The sequence below is a fragment of the Manis pentadactyla genome, chromosome 14, assembly GCF_030020395.1.
Source record: "Manis pentadactyla isolate mManPen7 chromosome 14, mManPen7.hap1, whole genome shotgun sequence".
Classification (NCBI taxonomy): domain Eukaryota; kingdom Metazoa; phylum Chordata; class Mammalia; order Pholidota; family Manidae; genus Manis; species Manis pentadactyla.
Genome location: NC_080032.1, coordinates 7,744,971 through 7,769,917, shown reverse-complemented (window position 1 = coordinate 7,769,917; position 24,947 = coordinate 7,744,971). Strand labels below are relative to the sequence as shown.

Sequence of the window (24,947 nt, the reverse complement as noted above, 5' to 3'; positions counted from 1 at the left end):
CCAAGCTAGACTGTCCCTCTGCTTAATGTTCCAAGCGCTCTGTGCTGCTGCTTCATGGCATTTAACACAGTTGTAATGTGTGCTTTGTTTAATGTTTTCTCCCCTGTTGATTTGAAGGTTCCCTGAGATCAGGGGCCATGTCTATTTTTGAATGAATGAATGGTTATTAATCAAATAATTAATATAAATTAGAGTTTCACTGTATAGTTTTAATACCAATTGCATGCAGTAACCACAATAGCCACACAGTGTCACTAAAGTTTTAGTCCTTTGGGTTTTAATAGGTGAATAATTTAATATGAAATTATGGTCCTGAAATTTTCTCATTTGTATTCCAGTTTTCAGAATTCATCATAGGCTTGATTGGGTCTCTGTATATCTATATATTCTTTACTCTTTCCATCAGAGAGAATCTCTTTATAGTAATATAAATGTACGTAGGGCAAGAGTTTTATAGACTTATGCCAGACTTTAAAATTTTTACTTCAGTAGATTAGTTTCAAAAGGCACACTTTTTTTGGAGATAATTGTGGCATAATTTTTAGTAATAAAGAATTATTTTGTATATCTTTTCCCTCCCAAATAAAAACGTAACTTTTAGAGAGTATAGATAGGTATCTTCTTTTGCATTCCTCCTCTCCAGCAGAGCCCTGTGTTTGTAATAAGCACTCACTTGAATGGATGAATAATCAATATTCCTTTTTTCTGATCTTCTAAGTAATATTTTTTCTACTCAAATCTTTGGAATCTCTCTGAAGTTGTATTTTAATTAGACTTTATTGAAAATAACAATACAGGTACAAGTATTTAATAACAATAGTTTTCTTTTTTCTTGAAGCTACACATGGCAGTACTTATAGTAAGTACATATTTAAGTACAAAACCTCTGTCTCTACTTCATTGTCCTTTGGCAAGTGAAACATCCAAACAGTACTCTCCCCATGCCTTCCTGGATTTCTTTATCTGTGTCATTTATTATTATCATTTATGACATTTTGGGTTAAAAAATAGAATCAGAAGTTTTAATAAAAGATCACAAACTATATATTTCTTTGGTATATTACAATATATGGGAAAATATATAGTATACATATTAGTCATATTAGTCTATTGGCTATTAGGATTTAATTTTTGAGTTAATTTATAGACTCAAAGTTTTTTGTTTAGCAAGTTTCTTAGACTTTTTTGAAGTTTTATATACTTCTGGGTATAACATGTTATATGTAGTTAAAATTTGAAAGAAAATAGGAAGATACCATTGAGAGTCTTAGATATATGATTTATTTTAAAAGTTTTAAACCATAATAAATTATTTAGAATTTGTAGCTCAGTTACAATAATCATAAATACTTGATTATCAATTTCCTTATAGTTAGTGTTCACAGAATACTCTAAAGATTCTCTGTGTTCACAAAATAAGAATTTATTCTGCCCCTAACTTGAAAATATATATCTCAGGACTCAATTAATAGAGCACAAACTGAACTTTTCACATAGAAAATATATTCTGTGAGGAGTAATCGAATAAGTTCTGGAAATTAAATACTGTTTGTTTTTCCTTAAACAGCTTTACACAAATCCCAAGGAACCTGAGGTAAGAACACACATAGAGATGAGCAGTATGTTTCTATTTCATTTAAATGTTTACCTGAATTGAGGCTATAGATTATGTTACTAGAAAACTATATGAGCAAAGTAACTCATAGTTCTTTCAGTGTATTTTATTATAAACATTACCAATTCTTTGTTAAGAGATTTTAAAAACTACTTAGGGGTGTTGAAAAAAAGCACTGAGTAGAACTGAGCCTGTTTCCTAGCATGTAAACGTTAAGAATCTCTACTTGTATAAAAACCACATTTTATTATTTATTTTAACTAATTCTAAATTCTTTCTGTTTGTGACCTTTTGGAAGATATGGCGTAATTCTAAACCTTTTTTCCCAACTAAATTCTCCCCTTACTGACCTTACCAGAGTTTCTCAGAGCTTTACTCATTCACTTCTCTGTCTAAATTTCTTCCCTCTGCTTTTTGAATCCTACTCATCCTAAAGGCCAACTTATGTCCAAATCTTCAATGAAAGCCTCTGTACCTATTCTGTCTCTTCCTTCTGATTTATTCCTTCTCTAAATTCCTTTTTCAGCTCTCAATTGATTCATATAGATTACCTCATCTCCCCAACCAGATTGTGAATTCTTGAGGATAGGCATCTTGTCTTGTCTCCCAGAGTGAGATCAGTCCTGGACACCTAATAGCTACCTGTGCTACTCTGAAGGGCAGCTGTGGCGATGGCACAGAAATGGAGGGAGAAGCCCTCTGTTCTTTCTCCTCGTTCTATTTATTTTTTTCCTGGCTCTCCTCCTTCCCTTTCCTTTGTGTTTGCTTTCAGTTTTCCTTCTCTAAGCCTGTAGATTTGGCCTATCTGGCACTCAAGACTAGATTATGCATTTTTAGCCTTTAATATATTTTCTTTGCAAAATTCTAAATAGCTGTTTGAGCAAGGTGGATGAAAAGTGGTGCATACAGTGGGCAGCAATTCCTCAGTGCCCAAACTACCTCTTTTTATTATCTTCACCTGTTGTTTAGTTTCAATATGCTTTTTTTCTGTAGGTTTAAGGGAAAGTTTCCCAAACTAAAACCTCCTGATAAATTGTTAATAAATTGGTAATTCCTTTAATGCATTTGATTATTATGTTTTAAGCATGCAAATATAGTCTGAAACCAGTAGTTTTGAGGTAGTGAAATGCTGAGCAAATTGTGCTTAACTACAGAGTGGGAGGAAAATTGTTAAATGAGCTTCGAGGTGGCCACATACTATATATATATATATATATATACTAATGAAGTTAGGAAACAAAAGCTTATTATATGAAGTTCTGAGCCACGATTTATGACCCAGAAAAAAGTATTTGACCACTTAGAGGTGGTTCCCTATAGCAGTGATCCCTAACCTCTAGTTGTTCATGGCATACTTTTGATTACTAGAAAATTTGGTGGCATGTTTGATGGTATTAAAAGACTCAAAGACTCAAAAGAACACCAAACAAGTCAGCAATAATTACAGTATAACTATGGGATAACAATGTGCATAGTATCTAAAAGTATCCATGGAATTATACTGTTTTATGGTTGCTGCTTAGCATCAAGTCACTGATAAAACTCTTTATCTCTCTCATCTCATTCTTTTATAGGCTCACAAGACAACATTCTTACATAAACACAGTTTTTCTTTGGCATTTATCTGATATTATGCTATGTTTCTTGACTCATATCCATACAAGTATGTTCTCCTCTAAACAAACCTGTACAAACAACAATATTAATATTTACCTGGAGCAAAAATGCCTTTTACACATGGATTAACATTTTTGCAGCACTCTTGTGAGGAATCTTTCATGGTATAACAGTTGAGAACCTCACTCATAAATCAAATAAGTGTGCTTACCCATCCAGAGGCCAACAGAGTTCTGGGCAATACACAGAGCTGTGGTGTTTCCACACTTGAAGTTCTACTCTGGTTGCTCCATCTCATGAAAGAGATGATCTGACAAAGGTAGATAGTGAAGAGGGATAGTGTAGCTTTTCTACAGACACATACTACAACATGTGCAGAGGGAATTAATAAGATATGTAAATGCAAGGAAAGGTTTACACAACAACTACAGAGAATTACCATAATGACTATTGTGAGGACACAAATCTTATTCCTTTGTGCCTCTTGGAGGTGGGGAACACCCACTTTTAATAGACTGCTTCAGGAACTGAACTATAGATGGCCTCTGTTTCTAGCCATGATTTGCTTTTAGAGACTTTGTTTTTTTAAAAAAATCCGTGTAGGATGAAATCCTAATTGAATGTGAACTCTATTCTGGCTGGACATTTATTCATTCAGCAAATACTAATTGGGTTCCCTTTATATGTCTAGCACTGTTCAAGTATAAACACATAGGAGTGAATGAGATAGACAAGGTCCCTGCTCTCTGGAAGCTTATATTCTTATGAGGGAGGATAAATAATAAACAAAAATTAGCAAAACAGTTTCAGATAGTCATAATGCTATGAAGAAAATAAGAGGAGGTGGTATGCTGGAGAGTGCTGAGGCAGGGAATGGAGGGGGCAGGTTGGAGGGCAGTCTGTGGAAGGCCCCTGGAGGGACCGCTATTTGGCCTGAGATGGGGTGGCCAGAGGAATCAGCCTGTGCAGGTATGTAGCAGTGCAGCGTGACTGGCAGAACTGCACGGTAATTAACATAGTAGTTTCTGGAGTCAAATACCAGTTCTACCACTTACTAGCTTCACTTATAATGAGGATAATAATACCTGCCTCAGAATGTTTCCTACATTAGAATGAATAGATGGAGATCATTTAGGGCAGTGCCCAAATATTACCATTATTATCGTCAATTGGAGACAGCATGTTCCAGAGCATAGCTGTGCAAAGAAAGGTTCTAAGGCAGGAAGGCATCTTGTGGTGTGTTCATGGACAGAAAGGGTGCCCTGAGCCTGGAGCTTAGTGAGTTGGAGGGAAAAGGGGCAGGAGATAAGGTATGAGAGACAGAGGACAGATGTGTAAGGCCTTGTGGACCAAGGCAATTTTTGAATTTTGATCTAAGGGCAGTGGGAAACCACTGGGGTGTTTTAAGCAAAAGAGTGACATGGTCTGGTTTGTATTTTCAAAAACTGTCTTTGGCTGTAGAACAGAGAATGAATTACAGGAAGAGTAGTTTGGAAGCAGATCAGATGGAGAGAAATGGTGGTTGCTTGGATAGGGTGATAGCCGTGAAGAGGAAGAGAATAGGTAGACTTGAGCTATGCTTGGAGATAGACCTGAAAAGTCTTGACAATGGATTGAGGTGTGGAGAGAGAAGGTGTTGCTGTTGCTTTGGTCTGTGTGAATATATTCACTATTATTAATAGAAATCAGTGGTTTAAAGGCTCATCTTTACTAGGCAACACATTAATCTGAAAAGCAGGAGAATATTTAATGAAGAGACTAATGCTTGCTGTAGATATACATCCTCTATCAATCAGAGTCAGACTGAATATTAGGAGTTAGCATTTGCTGTAAAATGATTACAGACATACTTCTCTTATTAATTGCTTCAGGGACCAAATAATAAAGTCTTAATAAAATTATCAACTACTAAAGGAGCTACTCTTGTGACAGTTAAAAAATATAAGATAGCTCAGAGCGTTATAAAGCTAGAGTTGGTTGAGAAACATGGGCAGACAGAAAGAACAGACATTGTTTGCCTTACAGGGCAATTACACCTACCATCAGTGAAATCGGATGATGTGTGCCTAGTCTGGGTGGAACAGACCTATTGTTCTAGGCACCTCTAGTCGTGCATACCTTTCCTGTTACACTCACAAAGCAGTCTTCTAAACTTGGTTTGATTTCTCTAGTAGGCTGTCTTACTAGAAAGATATTTTTCTCTTAAAATTAACTCCCTTACAAATCAGTCTTCTTAGAGTTTAGGCAGCCTGAACCAATTTCCCCAGGACCTGATCATCTATGATTCAGATATTTGTTAAAGATCTGCAAAGCTGGGGAACCAAATATTAGAGTAGAGAAAATTAACAGGAACATTGAGACTTTTTCTGATCAATCTATAACATCCTCATTCCCACAGTGTCAAGAAACGATACTGAAACAGATGAATGAAAAGCATTTTTTGTGTTCTGACTTAAACTCTACCTTTTACCTGTCTTTAGCATCTTCTCCAGCTCCGTGGACAAATGATATAATGTATCTGGGCCAAACATTTACTTCAACTACTGTACAATCATTTTATTTTAAATGGACTATGTCTTTCATGAGTAAATATGTCCCTCCTTATTTCTAGCTTTATTTCAGGATCAAATAAACAAGACCTGATGCTGAAGATCCTGGTTCCTTTTTGAGTTTTTCTGGTTTTCCCCTTGCCATTCTAGTCTTCCCTGAATTATTGCAGTAGCCTCTTAATTGTTCTCATGGTTTCCACTTCTTCCCCTCTGCCCTCTTAAAATAGCCAAGATGATCTTTTAAAAAATGCAAATCACTTCCATGTTTGCTTAGAATAAAATCTGAAACCTTTATTGTGGCCAAAAGGCCCCACAACCTCATCATCTATACACTTCCCCTTCCTCACTGATTGCCAGCCACTTGGCTTCCTCTTTGATCCTGGAAGAGACTTCCTTTCCTATTTGAGAACTTTGCACTGCTGTTCCCTCTGCCTGGGAAATGTCACCGTTCCCCAGATGTGTACATGACTGACCCCTTTTGTCACTGAGGCTCAGCTCAAACATCACCTCTTCAGCGAGGCCTTCTTTGGCCTTTCCAGACCAAATCAGTACCTCCCTGCTTCTATTCTATGTCACAAGATGTGCCTCATATTGTTCACAGCACTTGTTACTGTCTGAAATTATTTTGTTTACTTATTTATTGACTGTATCTCCCACCAGGCTGTATGTTCCAGAAAAACAGGGACCTTTTCTGTCATATTCACCACTTTAACTCCAGTGCTTAACACAAAGCAGATATTCAGTAAATATCTTTTACATGATGAATGGTTTCTCAACTGGTTCCACTGTCATTTACCTATATCAAGTCAGATACTTGACTCTTTGATAGTTTCTCCAGGTTTAAAGTTCTAACAATAGAATTTACCATCTAACTTATTTTTAGCATAGAGGAGGAAAATTATCTTTATCTTTATATACTGTCAAACAAACAGGTATGTAGGAAGTTATAGTAGGTATACAATTAAAATGTTCCTTACCTATTATCAGATATGACTTTGGATTTCTCTTTAAAAGTACTTTCTCTATTCTCTTTGATGTTTCTAGAAAGTGACTGAGATATACCAGTTCAAATTCAAATATGCAAAAGAAGGCGCCAGTATGGATTTTGACAGGTAGAATCTAAGTGCTTAATGGGCATTAGAAACATACAGAATTGAGATAAACATAAGTTTTTTGAGGCCAGAGATAGGCTTTATATTTCCTTTGTAACTTCCCCACTAATCCTATAAAAAACCACTTTATGAAAAGGGTCTGTAATAATTATTTAAATCTCAGAAATCCATGGATGAAGTTGGTGGGAGTAGAGTATTCCTTTGCTTTTTTCCCTCTTTTGCTCACAGATAATGTTATAGGGTCTAGAGGTAGTTAAGCTTTGTAGTTAAGAATTCTGATTCCTAAGGCAGAAAGACCCTGCTTGGAACCTTTGCTCTATTACTGGTCGTATAACTCTGGACAGATTACTTACCCTCCCTAAGTAGTAGTATTCTTATCTGCACAGTAGAATAAATAATGTTTACTTCATATGGTTGCTGTGGTTATTAAATTATAATGCATATATAAAGCTGTCCTGGCACATAATAAAAACTCAGTACATAGTACCTAGTGGGAGTGGTGTGGTGGTGGTGGTCGTTGGAAGTGGTGGTTGGTGGGTGGCACAGCAGTAGAAATTATGTTTCTATCCAGCCACTAACCCAAGGTTTCTCAATTGCTAGGCCAAGATATTCATCCTCTTTGCCCTCAATATAGCCAGCCTCAGCCTGGAGTAGATGAAACCCCTGAACTATTTGCCTATAAAGACAAACACTCTCATTTTCTTACCCCAGTATGTCATATAAATATAATTTTTATGTGTGCCCCTGTATAGAAAAGACTGGAAAGCACTCACTGCATTTTCCTATCAAGTCAAAAATGCCTAGTTTTAGATATACTAAAGGGTTAAATATCAAAGACAAGGACATTTGCTTCAGAAGGTCCCCAGTGCAGATGTAGATATTTTCTCAAAGAGCAATGTTTATTTCCTTCCCAATAGCGTTTGGATTCAGATGGTGCTAAGTTTTCCTGATAACATGAAACAGAAATGGAGGGGGCAGATGTTGGTGAAGAGCCCTGTGTGGTAAAGGGTGAAGTCAGGGGGATAGGTGACCCCAAAGAGAATGACTCTGGAGAGAAATGTGGTCTAATTCTCAAATTTTCATGCTATTAGCTTTGTCTCATCATTTGCTGCAAATTTGAGGATTTCTCTCCAAGATTCACTTCCTTAATTATCCTCTCATTTGTAAGACTTACAGACAGTACTAAGATGTAAAGAGGAAGTTCTAGGAATGAGAATTAAAATATTAACTATCATTAGCTAACATTTATAGCATTTTACAGATTGTACACCACTTTTCATACATACTCCTTTTCATTAAACAGTTGAACTTCTACTCTCTAAAATTCAAATGTTAGTATTACTGACAACCAGATTAATCTCCTTTATTATGAAGGCACAATGCCAGGAGATGAGCAGTAAAACAGAAATGGCCAAATCTTTCAGCTACTAAGGAGGAGAGAAGGTAATGCATATGACTTATTTCCTAGAAACTAAAGGTAGGCATTTGTTTAAATGATCATCCTGACAAAATTACTTTATCACCTCTTCCATAATAAAGATAATTTCCCTTTTAAAAGAGTGCAAGTGAATCTTGAATGATTTTACATGGATATGATCTTATGATTATGATGTATACTGAAGGATCCCATGAGTGACATTCTATAGCCCTTCACCCTGGTTACCTATTTCAAATTGGCTACATCTTGGTAGACAAAACTTTAAGTTGTTCAAAACTGAAAAAGGAGCAAATATATTCACTTAATAATGTTTGTTTTATGAATGCACACTGCCTCCAGTAGTTCAATTACTTAGGATTATTTTTGCATATTGGGTGCTTATTTTGTGAAAGGCATTGTGCAAATATAGTCATTTCCTTTCTGAAAACTACTCAAATGTGAGACTAATTGGGGAAGAAAACTTTGGAGAGAAATAAAAGACATTTAAAGTTGGAAGGTAATTTAGTCTAACTTGTTCATTTATTCATTAATTCAATATATGTTGATTGAGTGCTTACTGTAGGTGGGAACCAACCTTAGTACTGTGGAGATGAAAGATAGAGCCATTCATAGTCTGGGGTGGGGGGGACATACAATTATTAACAAGGGTAAGGTATGGGGATTACCAGGTAAGACTTCCTTGAAAAGATGACATGTCAGCTAGGATTAAGGGATGGATTCAGGAGAGTCAGGAAGAGAAGTGGAATAAGTACAGTACAAGCAAAGTGAACAGCATATGCAAATGCACTTGGGTAAGAAGAAACTGGGTAGTAGGTGCAGATGAAGGTGGAGCTGAGGGCACAGTTGGATGTAAAAGGCATTGTACACACACCAATTTTGAATTTGATTGGAAGGTGATGAGTATAATAAAAAATTTTACTCGAGAGTGACACGTGAGTGGATTTTCCTACTAGGAATATTATTTCGGCAGTGGTATGGAGAATGTTTTGCAATGTAGACAAGAAGAAAAGCAGGATGAGTAGATAAACCACTGTCATAATCCATGTAAGAGTAAGGAGGGGATGCATCTGAGAGATTACCAGATGGTAGAAAGACCCAGAGCTAATGATTGACTTTATACATGGTGTAGAAATGTGTGCAAGCTTATCTTACAAATGAGCTATCTGACCTGGACTGTCTGAGTGACTTAATGGAGGTCATTCAGGTAGTTAGCAGCAGAGCCAATATTAGATGTTTCTTAATTCCAAATCCATTGTTCTCACTATTTTAATATGTGGTTACTTATAAATAAAATTTTTAAAAGATCAGATCATATTTAAAATGCTTTGAGGGAACTTGTTACTTAAAAAATCCTTTGGATATACATTGCAGAAAGTACAATCCCTCCTCTAATTTACATTCTAAAAATAGTCCCAGAGCATCCTGATATTAAATTTATATTTATTTGATCATACAGTAAAATGTTTTGTTCTTTTTGGAATAGAATTTCAATATGCCATATTATTGAAAAGTTTGTTTTTTTCCATGTGGTTACAGCAGTAGTACAAGCTTTGAAAGTAGGACAAACAGTGCAGATATTAAGAAAGCCAGTATTCTACTGATCCGTAAATTGTATGTACTGATGCAGAACCTTGGACCCCTTCCTAATGATGTTACACTTACTATGAAACTCCACTACTATAATGCAGGTAGGTGCAGATCTCTAGTCAAATTCCTTCATAAGTGTTGAAGTAATGTTTTATATAAATAAAAGGATTTTGCAAGCATCTGTTGCTACACATGAAAGACTAATCTACTTCTATTGAAACTCACAGTTTTCTTGGTGTTCTGCCTTTTTCAATTTTGTAGTGACCCCAAATGATTACCAACCCCCTGGTTTTAAAGAAGAGGTAAAGTCACACTTCCTGTTGTTCCAAGGGGAGCCTGTAAACCTGCAAGTGGGATTGGTCTCCACTGGCTTTCATCGCATGAAAGTAAAAGTCACAACAGAGGCTAGCAGAGTGTCAGATATGGAGACCAGTGTCTTCCAGAACAGCACTACTGAGATTGTGCATCAGGGTCTGGACTGCGATGAGGAAGAAGAGGAAGGCAACGATCATGTAAGGCAAAGCTTTAACGAGCTTCCATTGTGTCACTTAAGCACAGCTGACGTTTTTCTGTTCCTGCACAGGTCATATCACAGTACTAGGGTCCAAGGAATGTGCCAGGTATAAAAACTGAAACAAAACTAGCCCCTGACCTCAGGGAGTCTTTATTCTAAACAAGTGCTGTCTTTAAGATGCTTTGTTAGATGAAATTGTCCATGACCAGGAGAAGAAAAAGACTTTCCAATGTAATTCTTTTATAAAAGGTACCCATTAATTTAGAAATTTTTGGGTTTTCTTTCTTTCATTTGTAAGTAACATATTTTTAGGATTTAAAAAATATCCTAGGTTTTTATTCATACTCCAGTGGAAGTATAAATAAGTTATTGATTACAAGGGTAATTGGGTGGGAAAGGGGTGGGGGAGGACAAAGTTATGTATAAACTTGAGTCAAAGTGAAACAAAATATAGTTAACTGTTACTTATGTGGAGAGAGAAAACCTTTGGGGCTAGGTTCCTGGGGAAAGCCAGGGGACTGGGGAGGTTGGAGCCACTGGAGCCAAACAGGCAGGGCTCTGAGCCCTTTACCTTCTTACTTTCTCCAGGAGAGACTTGGAGTTCGGTACTTGCTAGGGTCCCTGGGCCCTGGGTAAATCTACACCCTTTTGTCTGGGTGATAAAGCTTATGTATGCTAACATTGTATTAAAAGGGTTCTGAGTTAGACATAAAGAATTTTAAGACTGTATAGGAGGAAGGGATGCTATTAAATTTTTGCAGAAGCTATTTTCAGATTAGGATGATAATTTGTTTTCTTGAGGTAGTTTGAGTCTTCCTTAAAGACAGATGACTATGTAGGTAAGTTTTGAAGTTTCCTTCTGGTTCTTTAACTCTGCGTTATATTAAGCACATTAAAGATGTGCTTTTTTTCTTAATTCACATAATGTAAATAGTATAACCAAACAAACAATAGGACTTTTTTTTCATTTTTAGTAAATATTTTCACAATGTCACACATGCTGATGACTTTAGGTTTTGGTGCAGCTTTCTTCTGATTCCACACAAGGAAGATATAGTTAACATAGATTGGTAAAAAAAAATAAAGGTTAAGAAAAGAATGAGCATGTTTCAACTGGGTTTTTATCTTTTAAAATTAAGAATTTCTTTCTTTTTTACCAACTGAAATGAAAGCAGGACAACTTGAGAATGAGTGATTCAACTGATAGATTAAATAAGACATGTAATAACAATTTACAAGAATACGTTTAGTGGGAAATACATACACAAAGATTTGGACTTTGTGGTAAATTCAATCCATTCCAGTTCCTCTTTCAGCCAGCCAATCATGTGAGAGAATTTAGTAAATCTAGTGAAGTGCTTACTGACATTTTTCCACTAAGAATTTTTGTTGTTTACCTTCATAGAATACATACACACACACACACATTTATACATGTGCATATATATATGTAGACTCTTACTGCTTTTAAAATTTTATTTTGAAATGTATGATGCATACAGCAGAGTACATAAAAATAGTAGTATAATTTAAAAAATGTTGAAAACATCCACACTCCATTCATGCTAAGAAGTGCAACATTATCATTACCTTGGAAGCCATCATGTGCCCCTTCCTCATTGTACCCCCTCTTCCTCCTCCAAAGGTAACCATTCTCTTGACTTCTGTAATGATCTTTCCCTTATTCTTTATAATTTTACTATTTATATCTGCTTGCTTAAAAAAATTTTATATAAATGTAGTCATACTCTAAGTATTCTATGATTTGCTTCTTTTGCTTGACCATCAAAAATGAGATTCATCCATTTGTGTATAGTTGTTTATTCATTTTCACTGATATAGAATACTCTACTCTTGATAGACATTCTTTGTTTCTTTTTAACTGTTACAAACATTCATGTACACACCTCCTGAATGTGCAAGAGTGTCTCTAGAGAATATACCAAAAAAGTCCTTGGGCTTGCACATTTTCCATATTATTAGGTAGTGCAAAACTGTTTTCCAAAGTGATTATATCAATTTATACTCCACCAACAATGGAGAATGGTGCCCCACATTTTTGTCAGCACTTAGTATTATCCGATATTATCTGAATTTATATTTTCTGCTTATCTACTGGTAGATTTGTGAAATGGTGATACCTCATGATGTGATTTACATTTCCCTGACTATTAGTGAATTTGAGCATGTTTTCATTCTTGTTTTCTTATGTATAAAGTAACTGTCAAGTTTTTCATGCATTTTTCTAGTGGGTTATTTTTCTTTTCCTCATTGATTTTAAAAATATGTTCAAAATAATAACTCATTTATGTTGCAATATATTTTTCAGGTTTGATTTTAATATAGTCAGATCTTTTCCTCTAATATGTGCTTTTAAATATTCTTAAGAAATCCTTCTTTACCTGAGGTCATTTATAATACAGTAGTCCTCCCCTTATCCGAGGTTTTGGTTATCCTTGTCAACTGCTGTCAGGGAAGTAGATGATCCTCCCCAGAAGGTCAGGAGAAGCCTACTGATTTGTCACAATGCACTTCACTTCATGTCATCATGCAGGCATTTTATCACCACACATCATCACAAGAAGAAGGGTGAATACAATACAGTAAGATGTTTTGAGGGAGAGAGCATAGGCACATAACTTTCATTGCAGTACATTGTTATAGTTGTTCTATTTTAGTATGAGTTATTGTTGTTAGTCTCTTACTGTGCCTAATTTATAAATTAAACTTTATTATAAGTATGTATGTATAGGAGAAAACAGTATATAAAGGATTCAGTATTATCTGTGGTTACAGGTTACAGGCATCTACTGAGGTCTTGGAACAGAGGACTTCTGTATTTTCCTAAATTTAATTCTAAAAGTTACAGTTTTTCTTTTTACATTTAGGTTTTTATTCCATTCAGTTTATTTTTGTGGTATGAGGTAAACCAGACCCATTTAACATTTTTAGAACAATTATAACATTTATAATGTACATACAGAAAAATATATAATTCATGATGTAGCTAAATAAATATCCATAAATTGAACACCTGGGCTGGAATGAGGGTGAGACAAGCAAGGTGAGAATGAGTGCCTCCATAAACTTTGTTCCTTAGGTTATCTTGTTTGTCTCACCTCTGTCTCAGTCCTACTGAATAAACTTCTGAAATCAACATCCAGATCAAGGAACAAAATGCTACCAGCACCCCAAAAACCCAGTCTTACTTTATAGTCTACTCAACAAGATTATTTCGGTCCTGACTTCTGTTAACATAGATTAGTTTCTCTAGTTTTTGTTTACAGATGCAGAGTCATAGAGTATGAACCATTTTTTTCTAAGAGTTTTATGGTTTCATCACTTACATTCAGGTCTTTGATCCATTTCGAATTTACTTTTGTGTATGAGGTTAGACAGTGATCCAGTTTCATTCTCTTACACCTGTAGCTGTCCAGTGTTGCCAGCACCATTTGTTGAAGAGGCTGTCATTTCCCCATTGTATGTCCATGGCTCCTTTATCGTATATTAATTTACCATGTATGTTTGGGTTAATAGCTGGAGTCTCTGTTCTGTTCCACTGGTCTGTGGCTCTGTTCTTGTGCCAGTACCAAATTGTCTTGATTACTGTGGCTTTGTAGTAGAGCTTGAAGTTGGGGAGAGAGATCCCCCCCACTTTATTCTTCCTTCTCAGGATTGCTTTGGCTATTCGGGGTCTTTGGTGTTTCCATATGAATTTTTGAACTGTTTATTAGTATGAACCATTTTTTCACTCAACATTATGTTATGAAAACATTAGGTTATGAGATATATCCATATTCTTGCATGTTGTTGTAGACCACTCTCATTATTTACCCATCTAGTATTAAATACCCGTCTAGTACTGGCGGGTATTTGGGTAATTTCCTCTTTTTAACTATAATGAATAGTACTGCTCTGAACATCCTAAACATGTTCTTTAGTGAAATCAGTACACATTTCTGGTGGGAATAAAATTACTAAGAGTAGAATTGATGGATCAAAGTACATGTATATTTAGCTTTAATAGATATTATTGGTGCTGCTTATTTGTGCCCCATTTGTTTTATATTTGCCAAAAACTGGTATTTTTATTAGTCTTTTTGAAGTCATGTTTTGGTTGTGCTGATCACTTCTAACGCTTTTTCTTGGTGTTTTCTATTTCACTCATGTTTTGCTTTTTTCCTTGCCTTCTTCTATTTCTCTGGTTTGGTTTTTTAATTTTTATTTTGGTATCATTAATATATAATTACATGAGCAACATTGTGGTTACTTAATTCCCCCCATTATCAAGTCCCCACCACATACCCCATTATAGTCATGGTCTATCAGCATAGTAAGATGCTATAGAGTCACTACTTGTCTTCTCTGTATGATACTGCCTTCCCCATGCCCCCTCTATATTATGTGTGCTAATTGTAATGCCCCTTTTCCCCCCTTATCCCTCTCTTCCCACCCATCCTTCCCAGTCTCTTTTCCTTTGGTAACTATCAGTCCATTCTTGGGTTCTGTGAGTCTGCTGCTGTTTTGTTTCTTCAGTGTTCGCTTAGTTCTTATACTCAACATATGAGTGAAAACATTTGATACTTATCTTTCTCCACCTGGCTTATTTCACTGAGCATAATACCCATAAACATAGCTCCATCCATGTTGTTGCAAATTGTAGGATTTGTTTTCTTCTTATGGCTGAATATATTCCATTGTGTATATGTACCACATCTTTATCCATTCATCTACTGATGGACACTTAGATTGCTTCTATTTCTTGGCTATTGTAAATAGTGCTGTGATAAACATAGGGGTGCATCTGTCTTTTTGAGACTGGGCTCCTGCATTCTTAGGGTAAATTCCTAGGAGTGGAATTCCTGGGTCAAATGGTATTTCTATTTTGAGTTTTTTGAGGAACCTCTATACTTCTTTCCACAATGGTTGAACTAATTTACATTCCCACCAGCAGTGTAGGAGGGTTCTCTTTCTCCACATCCTCGCCAACATTTGTTGTTGTTTGTCTTTTGGATGGTGGCCATCCTAACTGGTGTGAGGTGATATCTTATTGTGGTTTTAATTTGCATTTCTCTGATGATTAGCGATGTGGAGCATCTTTTCATGTGTCTGTTGGCCATCTGAATTTCTTCTTTGGAGAAGTATCTGTTCAGATCCTGTGCCCATTTTTTAATTGGGTTATTTGCTTTTTGTTTGTTGAGGCGCATGAGCTCTTTGTATATTTTGGATGTCAACCCCTTATCGGTTATGTCATTTATGAAGATATTCTCCCATACTGTAGGATGACTTTTTGTTCTACTGATGATGTCCTTTGCTGTACAGAAGCTTTTCAGCTTGATTTAGTCCCAGTTGTTCATTTTTGCTGTTGTTTCCCTTGCTCTAGGAGATATGTTCATGAAGAAGTTGTTCATGTTTATATTCAAGCGAGTTTTGCCTATGTTTTCTTCGAAGAGTTTTATGGTTTCATGACTTATGTTCAGGTCTTTGATCCATTTCGAGTTTACTTTTGTGTATGGAGTTAGGCAGTAATCCAGTTTCATTCTCTTACATGTAGCTGTCCAGTTTTGCCAACACCAGCTGTTGAAGAGGCTGTCATTTCCCTATTGTATGTCCATGGCTCCTTTATCGTATATTAATTGACCATATATGCTTGGGTTAATATCTGGAGTCTCTATTCTGTTCCACTGGTCTGTGAGTCTATTCTTGTGCCAGTACCAAATTGTCTTAATTACTGTGGCTTTGTAGTAGAGCTTGAAGTTGGGAAGTGAGATCTCCCTGTTTTATTCTCCCTTCTCAGGATTGCTTTGATTATTCAGGGTCTTTTGTGGTTCCATATGAATTTTATAATTATTTGTTCTAGTTTGTTGAAGAATGCTGTTAGTATTTTGATAGGGATTGCATTGAATCTGTAGATTGCTTTAGGCAGGATGGCCATTTTGTTTTAACTCAAAAACTTTTTAAAGAATTTTTTTTATTTTGGTATCATTAATCTACGATTACAAAAAGAACATTATGTTTACTAGGTTCCCCCTTCACCAAGTACCCCCCACATACCCCTTCACAGTCACTGTCCATCTGCATAGTGAGATTCTGTAAAATCATTACTTGTTTTCTCTGCGTTGCGCAGCCCTCCCCATGCCCCTCATGCACTATACATGTTAATCTTAATGCCCTCTTCCTTCTTCCCCGCCCTTATCCCTCCCTTCCCACCCATCGTCCCCAGTCCCTTTTCCTTTGGTAACTATTAGTCCATTCTTGGGTTCTGTGATTCTGCTGCTGTTTTGTTCCTTCAGTTTTCCTTTGTTCTTATACTCCACATATGAGTGAAATCATTTGGTACTTGTCCTTCTCCACCTGGCTTATTTCACTGAGCATAATGCCCTCTAGCTCCATCCATGTTGTTGCGAATGGTAGGATCTTTTTCTTATGGCTGCATAATATTCTATTGTGTATATGTACCCCATCTTCTTTATACATTCATCTACTGATGGACATTTAGGTTGCTTCCATATCTTGGCTATTGGAAACAGTGCAGTGATAAACATAGGGGTGCATCTGTCTTTTTCACACTGGAGTGCTGCATTCTTAGGGTAAATTCCTAGAAGTGGAATTCCTGGGTCAAATGGTATTTCTATTTTGAGCATCCTGAGGAATCTCCATACTGCTTTCCACAATGGTTGAACTAGTTTTAATTCCCACCAGCAGTGTAGGAGGGTCCCCCTTTCTCCACAACCTTGCCAACATTTGTTGTTGTTTGTCTTTTCGATGATGGTGATCCTTACTGGTGTGAGGTGATATCTCATTGTGGTTTTAATTTGCATTTCTCTGATGACAAGCGATGTGGAGCATCTTTTCATGTGGCTGTTGGCCATCTGGATTTCTTCTTTGGAGAACTGTCTATTCAGCTCCTCTGCCCATTTTTAAATTGGATTATTTGCTTTTTGTTTGTTGAAGCATGTGAGTTCTTTATATATTTTGGATGTCAATCCTTTATCGGATCTGTCATTTATGAATATGTTCTCCCATATTGTAGGATACCTTTTTGTTCTATTGATGGTGTTCTTTGCTGTACAGAGCTTTTCAGCTTGATATAGTCCCACTTGTTCATTTTTGCCTTTGTTTCCCTTGCCCGGGGAGATATGTTCATGAAGACATCACTCATGTTTATGTCCATGAGATTTTTGCCTATGTTTTTTTCTAAGAGTTTTATGGTTTCATGAGTTACATTCAGGTCTTTGATCCATTTCAAATTTACTTTTGTGTATGGGGTTAGACGGTGATCCAGTTTCATTCTCTTACATGTAGCTATCCAGTTTTGCCAGCACCATCTGTTGAAGAGACTGTCATTTCCCCATTGTATGTCCATGGCTCCTTTATCGTATATTAATTGACCATATATGTTTGGGTTAATATCTGGAGTCTCTATTCTGTTCCACTGGTCTATGAGTCTATTCTTGTGCCAGTACCAAATTGTCTTGATTACTGTGGCTTTGTAGTAGAGCTTGAAGTTGGGAAGTGAGATCTCCCTGTTTTATTCTCCCTTCTCAGGATTGCTTTGATTATTCAGGGTCTTTTGTGGTTCCATATGAATTTTATAATTATTTGTTCTAGTTTGTTGAAGAATGCTGTTAGTATTTTGATAGGGATTGCATTGAATCTGTAGATTGCTTTAGGCAGGATGGCCATTTTGTTTTAACTCAAAAAATTTTTAAAGCATTTTTAAATCATATGATTTTTCTATTAAAATAGAAAATTTACAAAACTGATCAGAGAGCTTATACTGCTTTTTCACCAGTGGTCCATAATAAAGAAGTGATTTAACGTAATCATCTTGTAAGACCATTGTAAGACTGAAAACAAATATTTTAATACAATTTTCCTTTTCACATTATTATTTCAGTCACAGAAAGACAAATATAAAAAAATTTCTACCACTAGTTGGAATTATTCAATATTTGTGCTATTTATTTTCTGGTGATCAATTGGATTAAAGATGGTGATGTCAGAGGTGAGATAAAGGCTTTCTCCTAAAACCACATGTAATCTGAAAATATAATTAATACAATGAATCCTGAGAGAGCAACAGGAAAGAGGACGGTGCCAGACTGCATACACCTGGAGAAAAGAGCAGACCTTACGGAACAGGGTAATGTACCAAAGCTGTGGCCCATGGTAGCCAAGCCCTTCCCACACTCCAGCTCACTGGCAGGAGGAAGAGAAATGGAGCCAGGAGGGATTGGAGGCCTGAGACTGCTGAACACCTAGCTCTGGAGATCTGCTCTGGGAACACAAACCTACATTTCATGGTGCTTTCATGGTACTCTCATGATTACAGGGGTTGGAAAGCTAAGACAGGCAGAATACCTGGAGAGATTGAGATTCCAGCCGCTTGTGGAAAGCAGGGATACACATCTGGGACAAAAGAAAGGTCGGCAGTCTGAGAGACTTCCTAACAGTGAGAGGGCTGCTAAGGGGCAAGGATTGCATAGAGCTTACTGCTCAGGAGAAAGGACAGGTAGACAAAATTGTCTGGGTGCACTTTGCCCAGCAGGTTGGGAACTTTCACGATAGTTTCTGGCTGGCTACACAGCTCTAAGGACCCCCCTCCGTGATATGCAGCCTACTGCACCTTTCTTCCAGCCAGCCCCACCTGGCTCACAACCGGCAAACTCTACCCTGGCATTTGGCTAGCCAGAGGGAAGCCCTGTCTACAGCAACTATAAACACAAAGCACAGAGGCTTATACTTCTGTGCTTGGCCCACTGGTTCTGGCAGTGGAGACAGGCATAGCAGCCAGGAAGCAGGAAGCAACTCTTTCCTCCCCCTAGGCACTAACACCACTCCCCTGTGACCCCCGACATTGCCCCAAGGGCTGAGCAGCTCCAGAGAGTAGAGCTTCTGGGCACTAGAGGGCTCCACATATAAATATGAAGTGTCAGAGGAACCTGGTTCAAAGCAAAATTATGAATACAACACCAGAGAAAGATTCAAATGAAACTGACCTCATGAATCTTCCTGAAAGAGATTTCAAAATAAAAATTATTAACATGCTCATGGAGGTACAGAAAAATATTCAAGAACTCAGGAATGAATTCCAGTTGGAGATCCAATCATTACGGAACACAGTATCAGAAATGAAACATACAATGGAAGGTTTTAAAAGCAGATTAGTTATGATGGAGGAGACGATAAATGAAATAGAAATTAGGGAAGAGCAATACAGAGAAGCTGAGGCACAGAGAGGAGAAAGGGTCTCTAAGAATGAAAGAATATTGAGAGAACTGTGTGACCAATCCAAATGGAACAATATTCACATTATAGGGGTACCAAAAGACGAAGAGAGAAAAAGGGATAGAAAGTATCTTTGAGGAGGTAATTGCTGAAAAATCCCCCAATCTGGGGAAGGAGATAGTCTCTCAGGCCATGGAGGTGCACAGATCTCCCAATACAAGGGACCCAAGGAAGACAAGACATACAGTAATTAAAATGGCAAAGATCAAGGATAAGGACAGACTATTAAAAGCAACCAGAGAGAGAAATAAGATGACATACAAAGGAAAGCCCATCAGGCTCTCATCAGACTTCTCAGCAGAAACCTTACAGGTCAGAAGGGAGTGGCATGATGTATTTAATGCCATGAACCAGAAGGGCCTTGAACCAAGATTACTTTATCTGGCAAGATTATCATTTAAATTTGAAGGAGGGATTAAACAATTTCCAGATAAGCAAAAGCTGAGAGAATTTACCTCCCACAAACTATCTCTACAGTGTATTTTGGATGGACTGCTATAGATGGAAGTGTTCTTAAGGTTTAATAGCTGTCACCAGAGGTAATAAAACCACAGTAAAGAAAGTAGAACAGTTAATTACTAAGCAAATGCAAAATTAAATTGACTATCCCCAAAATCAAACAAGGGATAGACAAAGAGTACAGAATATGGTACTTAATATATAAAGAATGGAGGAGGAAGAAAAAGGAGGGAAAAAAAAGAACCTTTAGGTTGTGTTTGTAATAGCATACTAAGTGAGTTAAGTTAGACTTTTAGATAGTAAGGAAGTTAACCTTGAACCTTTGGTAACCACGAATCTAAAGCCTGCAATGGCAATAAGTACATACCTATTGATAATGACCCTAAATGTAAATGGTCTCAGTGTACCAATCAAAGGACATAGAGTCACTGAATGGATTAAAAAAAACAAGACCCATCTATATGCTGCCTACAAGAGACTCACTTTAAACTCAATGACGTACACAGACTGAAAGTGAAGGGATTGAAAAAGATATTTCATTCAACTAATAGGAAGAAAAAAGCAGGAGTTGCAGTACTTGTATCAGACAAAATAGACTTCAAAACAAAGAAAGTAAAAGTAACAAAAGACAAAGAAGGGTATTACATAGTGATAAAGGGGTCAGTCCAACAAGAGGATATAACCATTATAAATATCTACGCACCCAACACAGGATCACCTACATATGTGAAATAAATTCTAACTGAATTAAAGGAGGAAATAGAATGCAATGCATTCATTTTAGGAGACTTCAACACTCCAGTCACTCCAAAGGACAGATCAACCACACAGAAAATAAGTAAGGAGACAGAGGCACTGAACAACACATTAGAACAGATGGACCTAACAGACATCTACAGAACTCTACACCCAAAAGCAGCAGTATACACATTCTTCTCAAGTGTACATGGAACATTTTAAAGAATAGATTATATACAAGGCCACAAAAAGAGCCTTGGTAAATTCAAAACGATTGAAATTGTACCAACCAGTTTCTCAGACCCCACAGGTACGAAACTAGAAATAAATTATGCAAAGAAAATGGAAAAATCCCACAAACACATGGAGGCTTCACAACATGCTCCTAAATAACCAATGGATCAATGACCAAATAAAAACAGAGATCAAGCAATATATGGAGACAAATGACAACAATAATTCAACACCACAAAATCTGTGGGACACAGAGAAGGCTGTGCTAAGAGGGAAATATATTGCAATACAGGCCTACCTCAGGAAAGAAGAACAATCCATATGAACAGTCTAAACTCACAATTAACGAAACTAGGAAAAGAAGAACAAATGAGGCCCAAAATCAGTAGAAGAAGGGACATAATAAAGATTAGAGGAGAAATAAATAAAATTGAGAAGAATAAAACGATAGCATAAATGAAAACAAGAGCTGGTTCTTCGAGAAAATTAACAAAATAAATAAACCCCTAGCCAGACTTATCAAGAAAAAAAGAGAGTCTGCACACATAAACAGTATCAGAAATGAGAAAGGGAAAATCACTACGGACACCACAGAACTAAGAATTATTAGAGAATACTATGAAAAATTATATGGTAACAAACTGGATAACCTAGAAGAAATGGACAACTTTCTAGAAAAATACAACATTCCAAGGCTGACCCAGAAACAGAAAATCTGAACAGACCAATTACCAGCAATGAAATTGAACTGGTAATCAAAAAACTACCTAAGAACAAAATGCCTGGACCAGATGGCTTCACCACTGAATTTTATCAAACATTTCATGAAGACTCAAACTCATCCTCCTTAAAGTTTCCAAAAAGTAGAAGAGGGAATACTCCCAAACTCATTCTATGAGGCCAGCATGACTCTAATTCCAAAACCAGGCAAAGACACCACAAAAAAAGAAAATTACAGACCAATATCCCTGATGAACATAGATGCAAAAACACTCAACAAAATATTAGCAAACCGAATTCAAAAATACATCAAAAGGATCATACACCATGACCAAGTGGGATTCATCCCAGGGATGCAAGGATGGCACAACATTCAAACATCCATCAACATCATCCACCACATCAACAAAAAGAAGGACAAAAACCACATGATCATCTCCATAGATGCTGAAAAAGCATTCGACAAAATTCAACATCCATTCATGATAAAAACTCTCAACAAAATGGGCATAGAGGGCAAGTACCTCAACATAATAAAGGCCATATATGATAAACCGACAGCCAGCATCATACTGAACAGCAAGAGGCTGAAAGCTTTTCCTCTGAGATCGGGAACAAGACAGAGATGCCCACTCCCCCCACTGTTATTCAACGTAGTACTGGAGGTCCTAGCTACGGCAATTAGACAAAACAAAGAAATACAAGGCATCCAGATTGTTAAAGAAGTCAAGGTGTCACTATCTGCAGATGACATGATATTGTACATAAAAAACCCTAAAGACTCCACTCCAAAACTACTAGAACTAATATCGGAATTCAGCAAAGTTGCAGGATACAAAATTAACACACAGAAATCTGTGGCTTTCCTATACATCAACAATGAACTAATAGAAAGAGAAATCAAGAAAACAATTCCATTCACAATAGCATCAAAAAGAATAAAATACCTGGGAATAAACCGAACCAAGGAAGTGAAAGACCTATACTCTGAAAACTACAAGACACGCATGAGAGAAATTAAAGAAGATACCAATAAATGGAAACACATCCCATGCTCTTGGCTAGGAAGAATTAATATTGTCAAAATGGCCATCCTGCCTAAAACAATCTACAGACTCAGTGCAATCCCTATCAAAATACCAACAGCATTCTTCAATGAACTAGAGAAAATCATTCTAAAATTCATATGGAACCACAAAAGACCCCCAAGAGCCAAAGCAATCCTGAGAAGGAAGACTAAAGCTGGGGGGATTATGCTCCCCAACTTCAAGCTCTACTACAAAGCCACAATAATCAAGACAATTTGGTACTGGCACAATGGAACAGACTAGAGAGCTCTGATATAAACCCAACTATATATGGTCAATTAATATATGATAAAGGAGCCATGGACATACAATGGGGGAATGACAGCCTCTTCAACAGCTGGTGTTGGCAAAACTTGACAGCTACATGCAAGAGAATGAAACTGGATTATTGTTTAACCCCATACACAAACATAAACTCAAAATGGATCAAAGACCTGAATGTAAGTCATGAAATCATAAAACTATTAGAGGACAACATAGGCAAAAATCTCCTGAACATAAACATGAGCAACTTCTTCCTGAACGGCTCTCCTTGAGCAAGGGAAACAAAAGCAAAAAATATGTGTTCATGGGACTATATAAAACTAAAAAGCTTCTGTATGGCAAAGGACATCATCAACAGAACAAAAAGGCATCCTGCAATATGGGAGAATATATTTATAAATGACATATCCAACAAGGAGTTAATTTCCAAAATATATAAAGAACTCACATGCCTCAACACCCAAAAAGCAAATAACTTGATTAAAAAATGGGCAGAGGATATGAAGAGAGAATTCTCTAAAGAAGAAATTCAGATGGCCAACAGACACATGAAAAGATGCTCCACATCGCTAATCATCAGGGAAATGCAAATTAAAAGCACAGTGAGATATCACCTCACACCAATAAGGATGGCCAGCATCGAAAAGACTAAGAACAACAAATGCTGGCGAGGATGCGGAGAAAGGGGAACCCTCCTACACTGCTGGTGGGAATGTAAGCTAGTTCAACCATTGTGGAAAGCAATATGGAGGTTCCTCAAAAAACTAAAAATAGAAATACCATTTGACTCAGGAATCCCACTCCTTGGAATTTACCCAAAGAATACAACTTCTCAGATTCAAAAAGACATATACACCCCTATGTTTATGGCAGCACTTTTTATGATAGCCAAGATATGGAAGCAACCTAAGTGTCTGTCAGTAGATGAATGGATAAAGAAGAGATGGTACATATACACAATGGAATACTATTCGGCCATAAGAAAGAAACAAATTCTACCATTTGCAACAACATGGGTGGAGCTGGAGGACATTATGCTCAGTGAAATAAGCCAGGTGGAGAAATACAAATGCCAAATGATTTCCCTCATTTGTAGAGTATAACAATGAAGCAAAACTGAAGGAACAAAATAGCAGCAGACTCAGAGAGTCCAAGAATGAACTAGTGGTTACCAAAGGGGAGAGGTGTGAGAGGGCGGGTAGGGAGGGCGGGAGAAGGGGATTGAGGGGTATTATGTTTAGTACACCTGGTGTGAGGGATCACAGGGAGAACAGTGTAGCACAGAGAAGGCATATAGTGGATCTGTGGCATCTTGCTGCACTGATGAACAGTGACTGCATTGGGGTGTGGGTGGGGACTTGATAATATGGGTAAATGTAGTAACCACATTATTTTTTCATGTGAAACCTTCATAAGAGTGTATATCAATCATACCTTAATAAGAAAAAAAGACATATGCACCCCTATGTTTATCACAGCACTATTTACAATAGCCAAGATATGGAAGCAACCTAAGTTTTCATCAGTAGATGAATGGATAAAGAAGAGGTGGTACATATACACAATGGAATATTATTCAGCCATAAGAAAGAAACAAATCCTACCATTTGCAACAACATGGATGGAGCTAGAGGGTATTATGCTCAGTGAAATAAGCCAGGCGGAGAAAGACAAGTACCAAATGATTTCCCTCATTTGTGGTGTATAACAATGAAGCAAAA

General features: G+C 36.9%; 1 protein-coding gene across 1 annotated transcript in view; it reads left to right on the top strand.

Moving 5' to 3' along the window:
- The window catches only part of HORMAD2 (HORMA domain containing 2), a 95,322-nt gene that overhangs the window by 26,393 nt on the left and 43,982 nt on the right, over positions 1-24,947 (top strand). The window contains exons 8-13 of the mRNA XM_057492288.1: positions 839-859; positions 1,568-1,594; positions 6,826-6,893; positions 8,934-8,942; positions 9,871-10,019; positions 10,180-10,430. Of these exons, the coding sequence (XP_057348271.1) occupies positions 839-859; positions 1,568-1,594; positions 6,826-6,893; positions 8,934-8,942; positions 9,871-10,019; positions 10,180-10,430 (525 nt within the window). The remainder of the gene's footprint in view (positions 1-838; positions 860-1,567; positions 1,595-6,825; positions 6,894-8,933; positions 8,943-9,870; positions 10,020-10,179; positions 10,431-24,947) is intronic.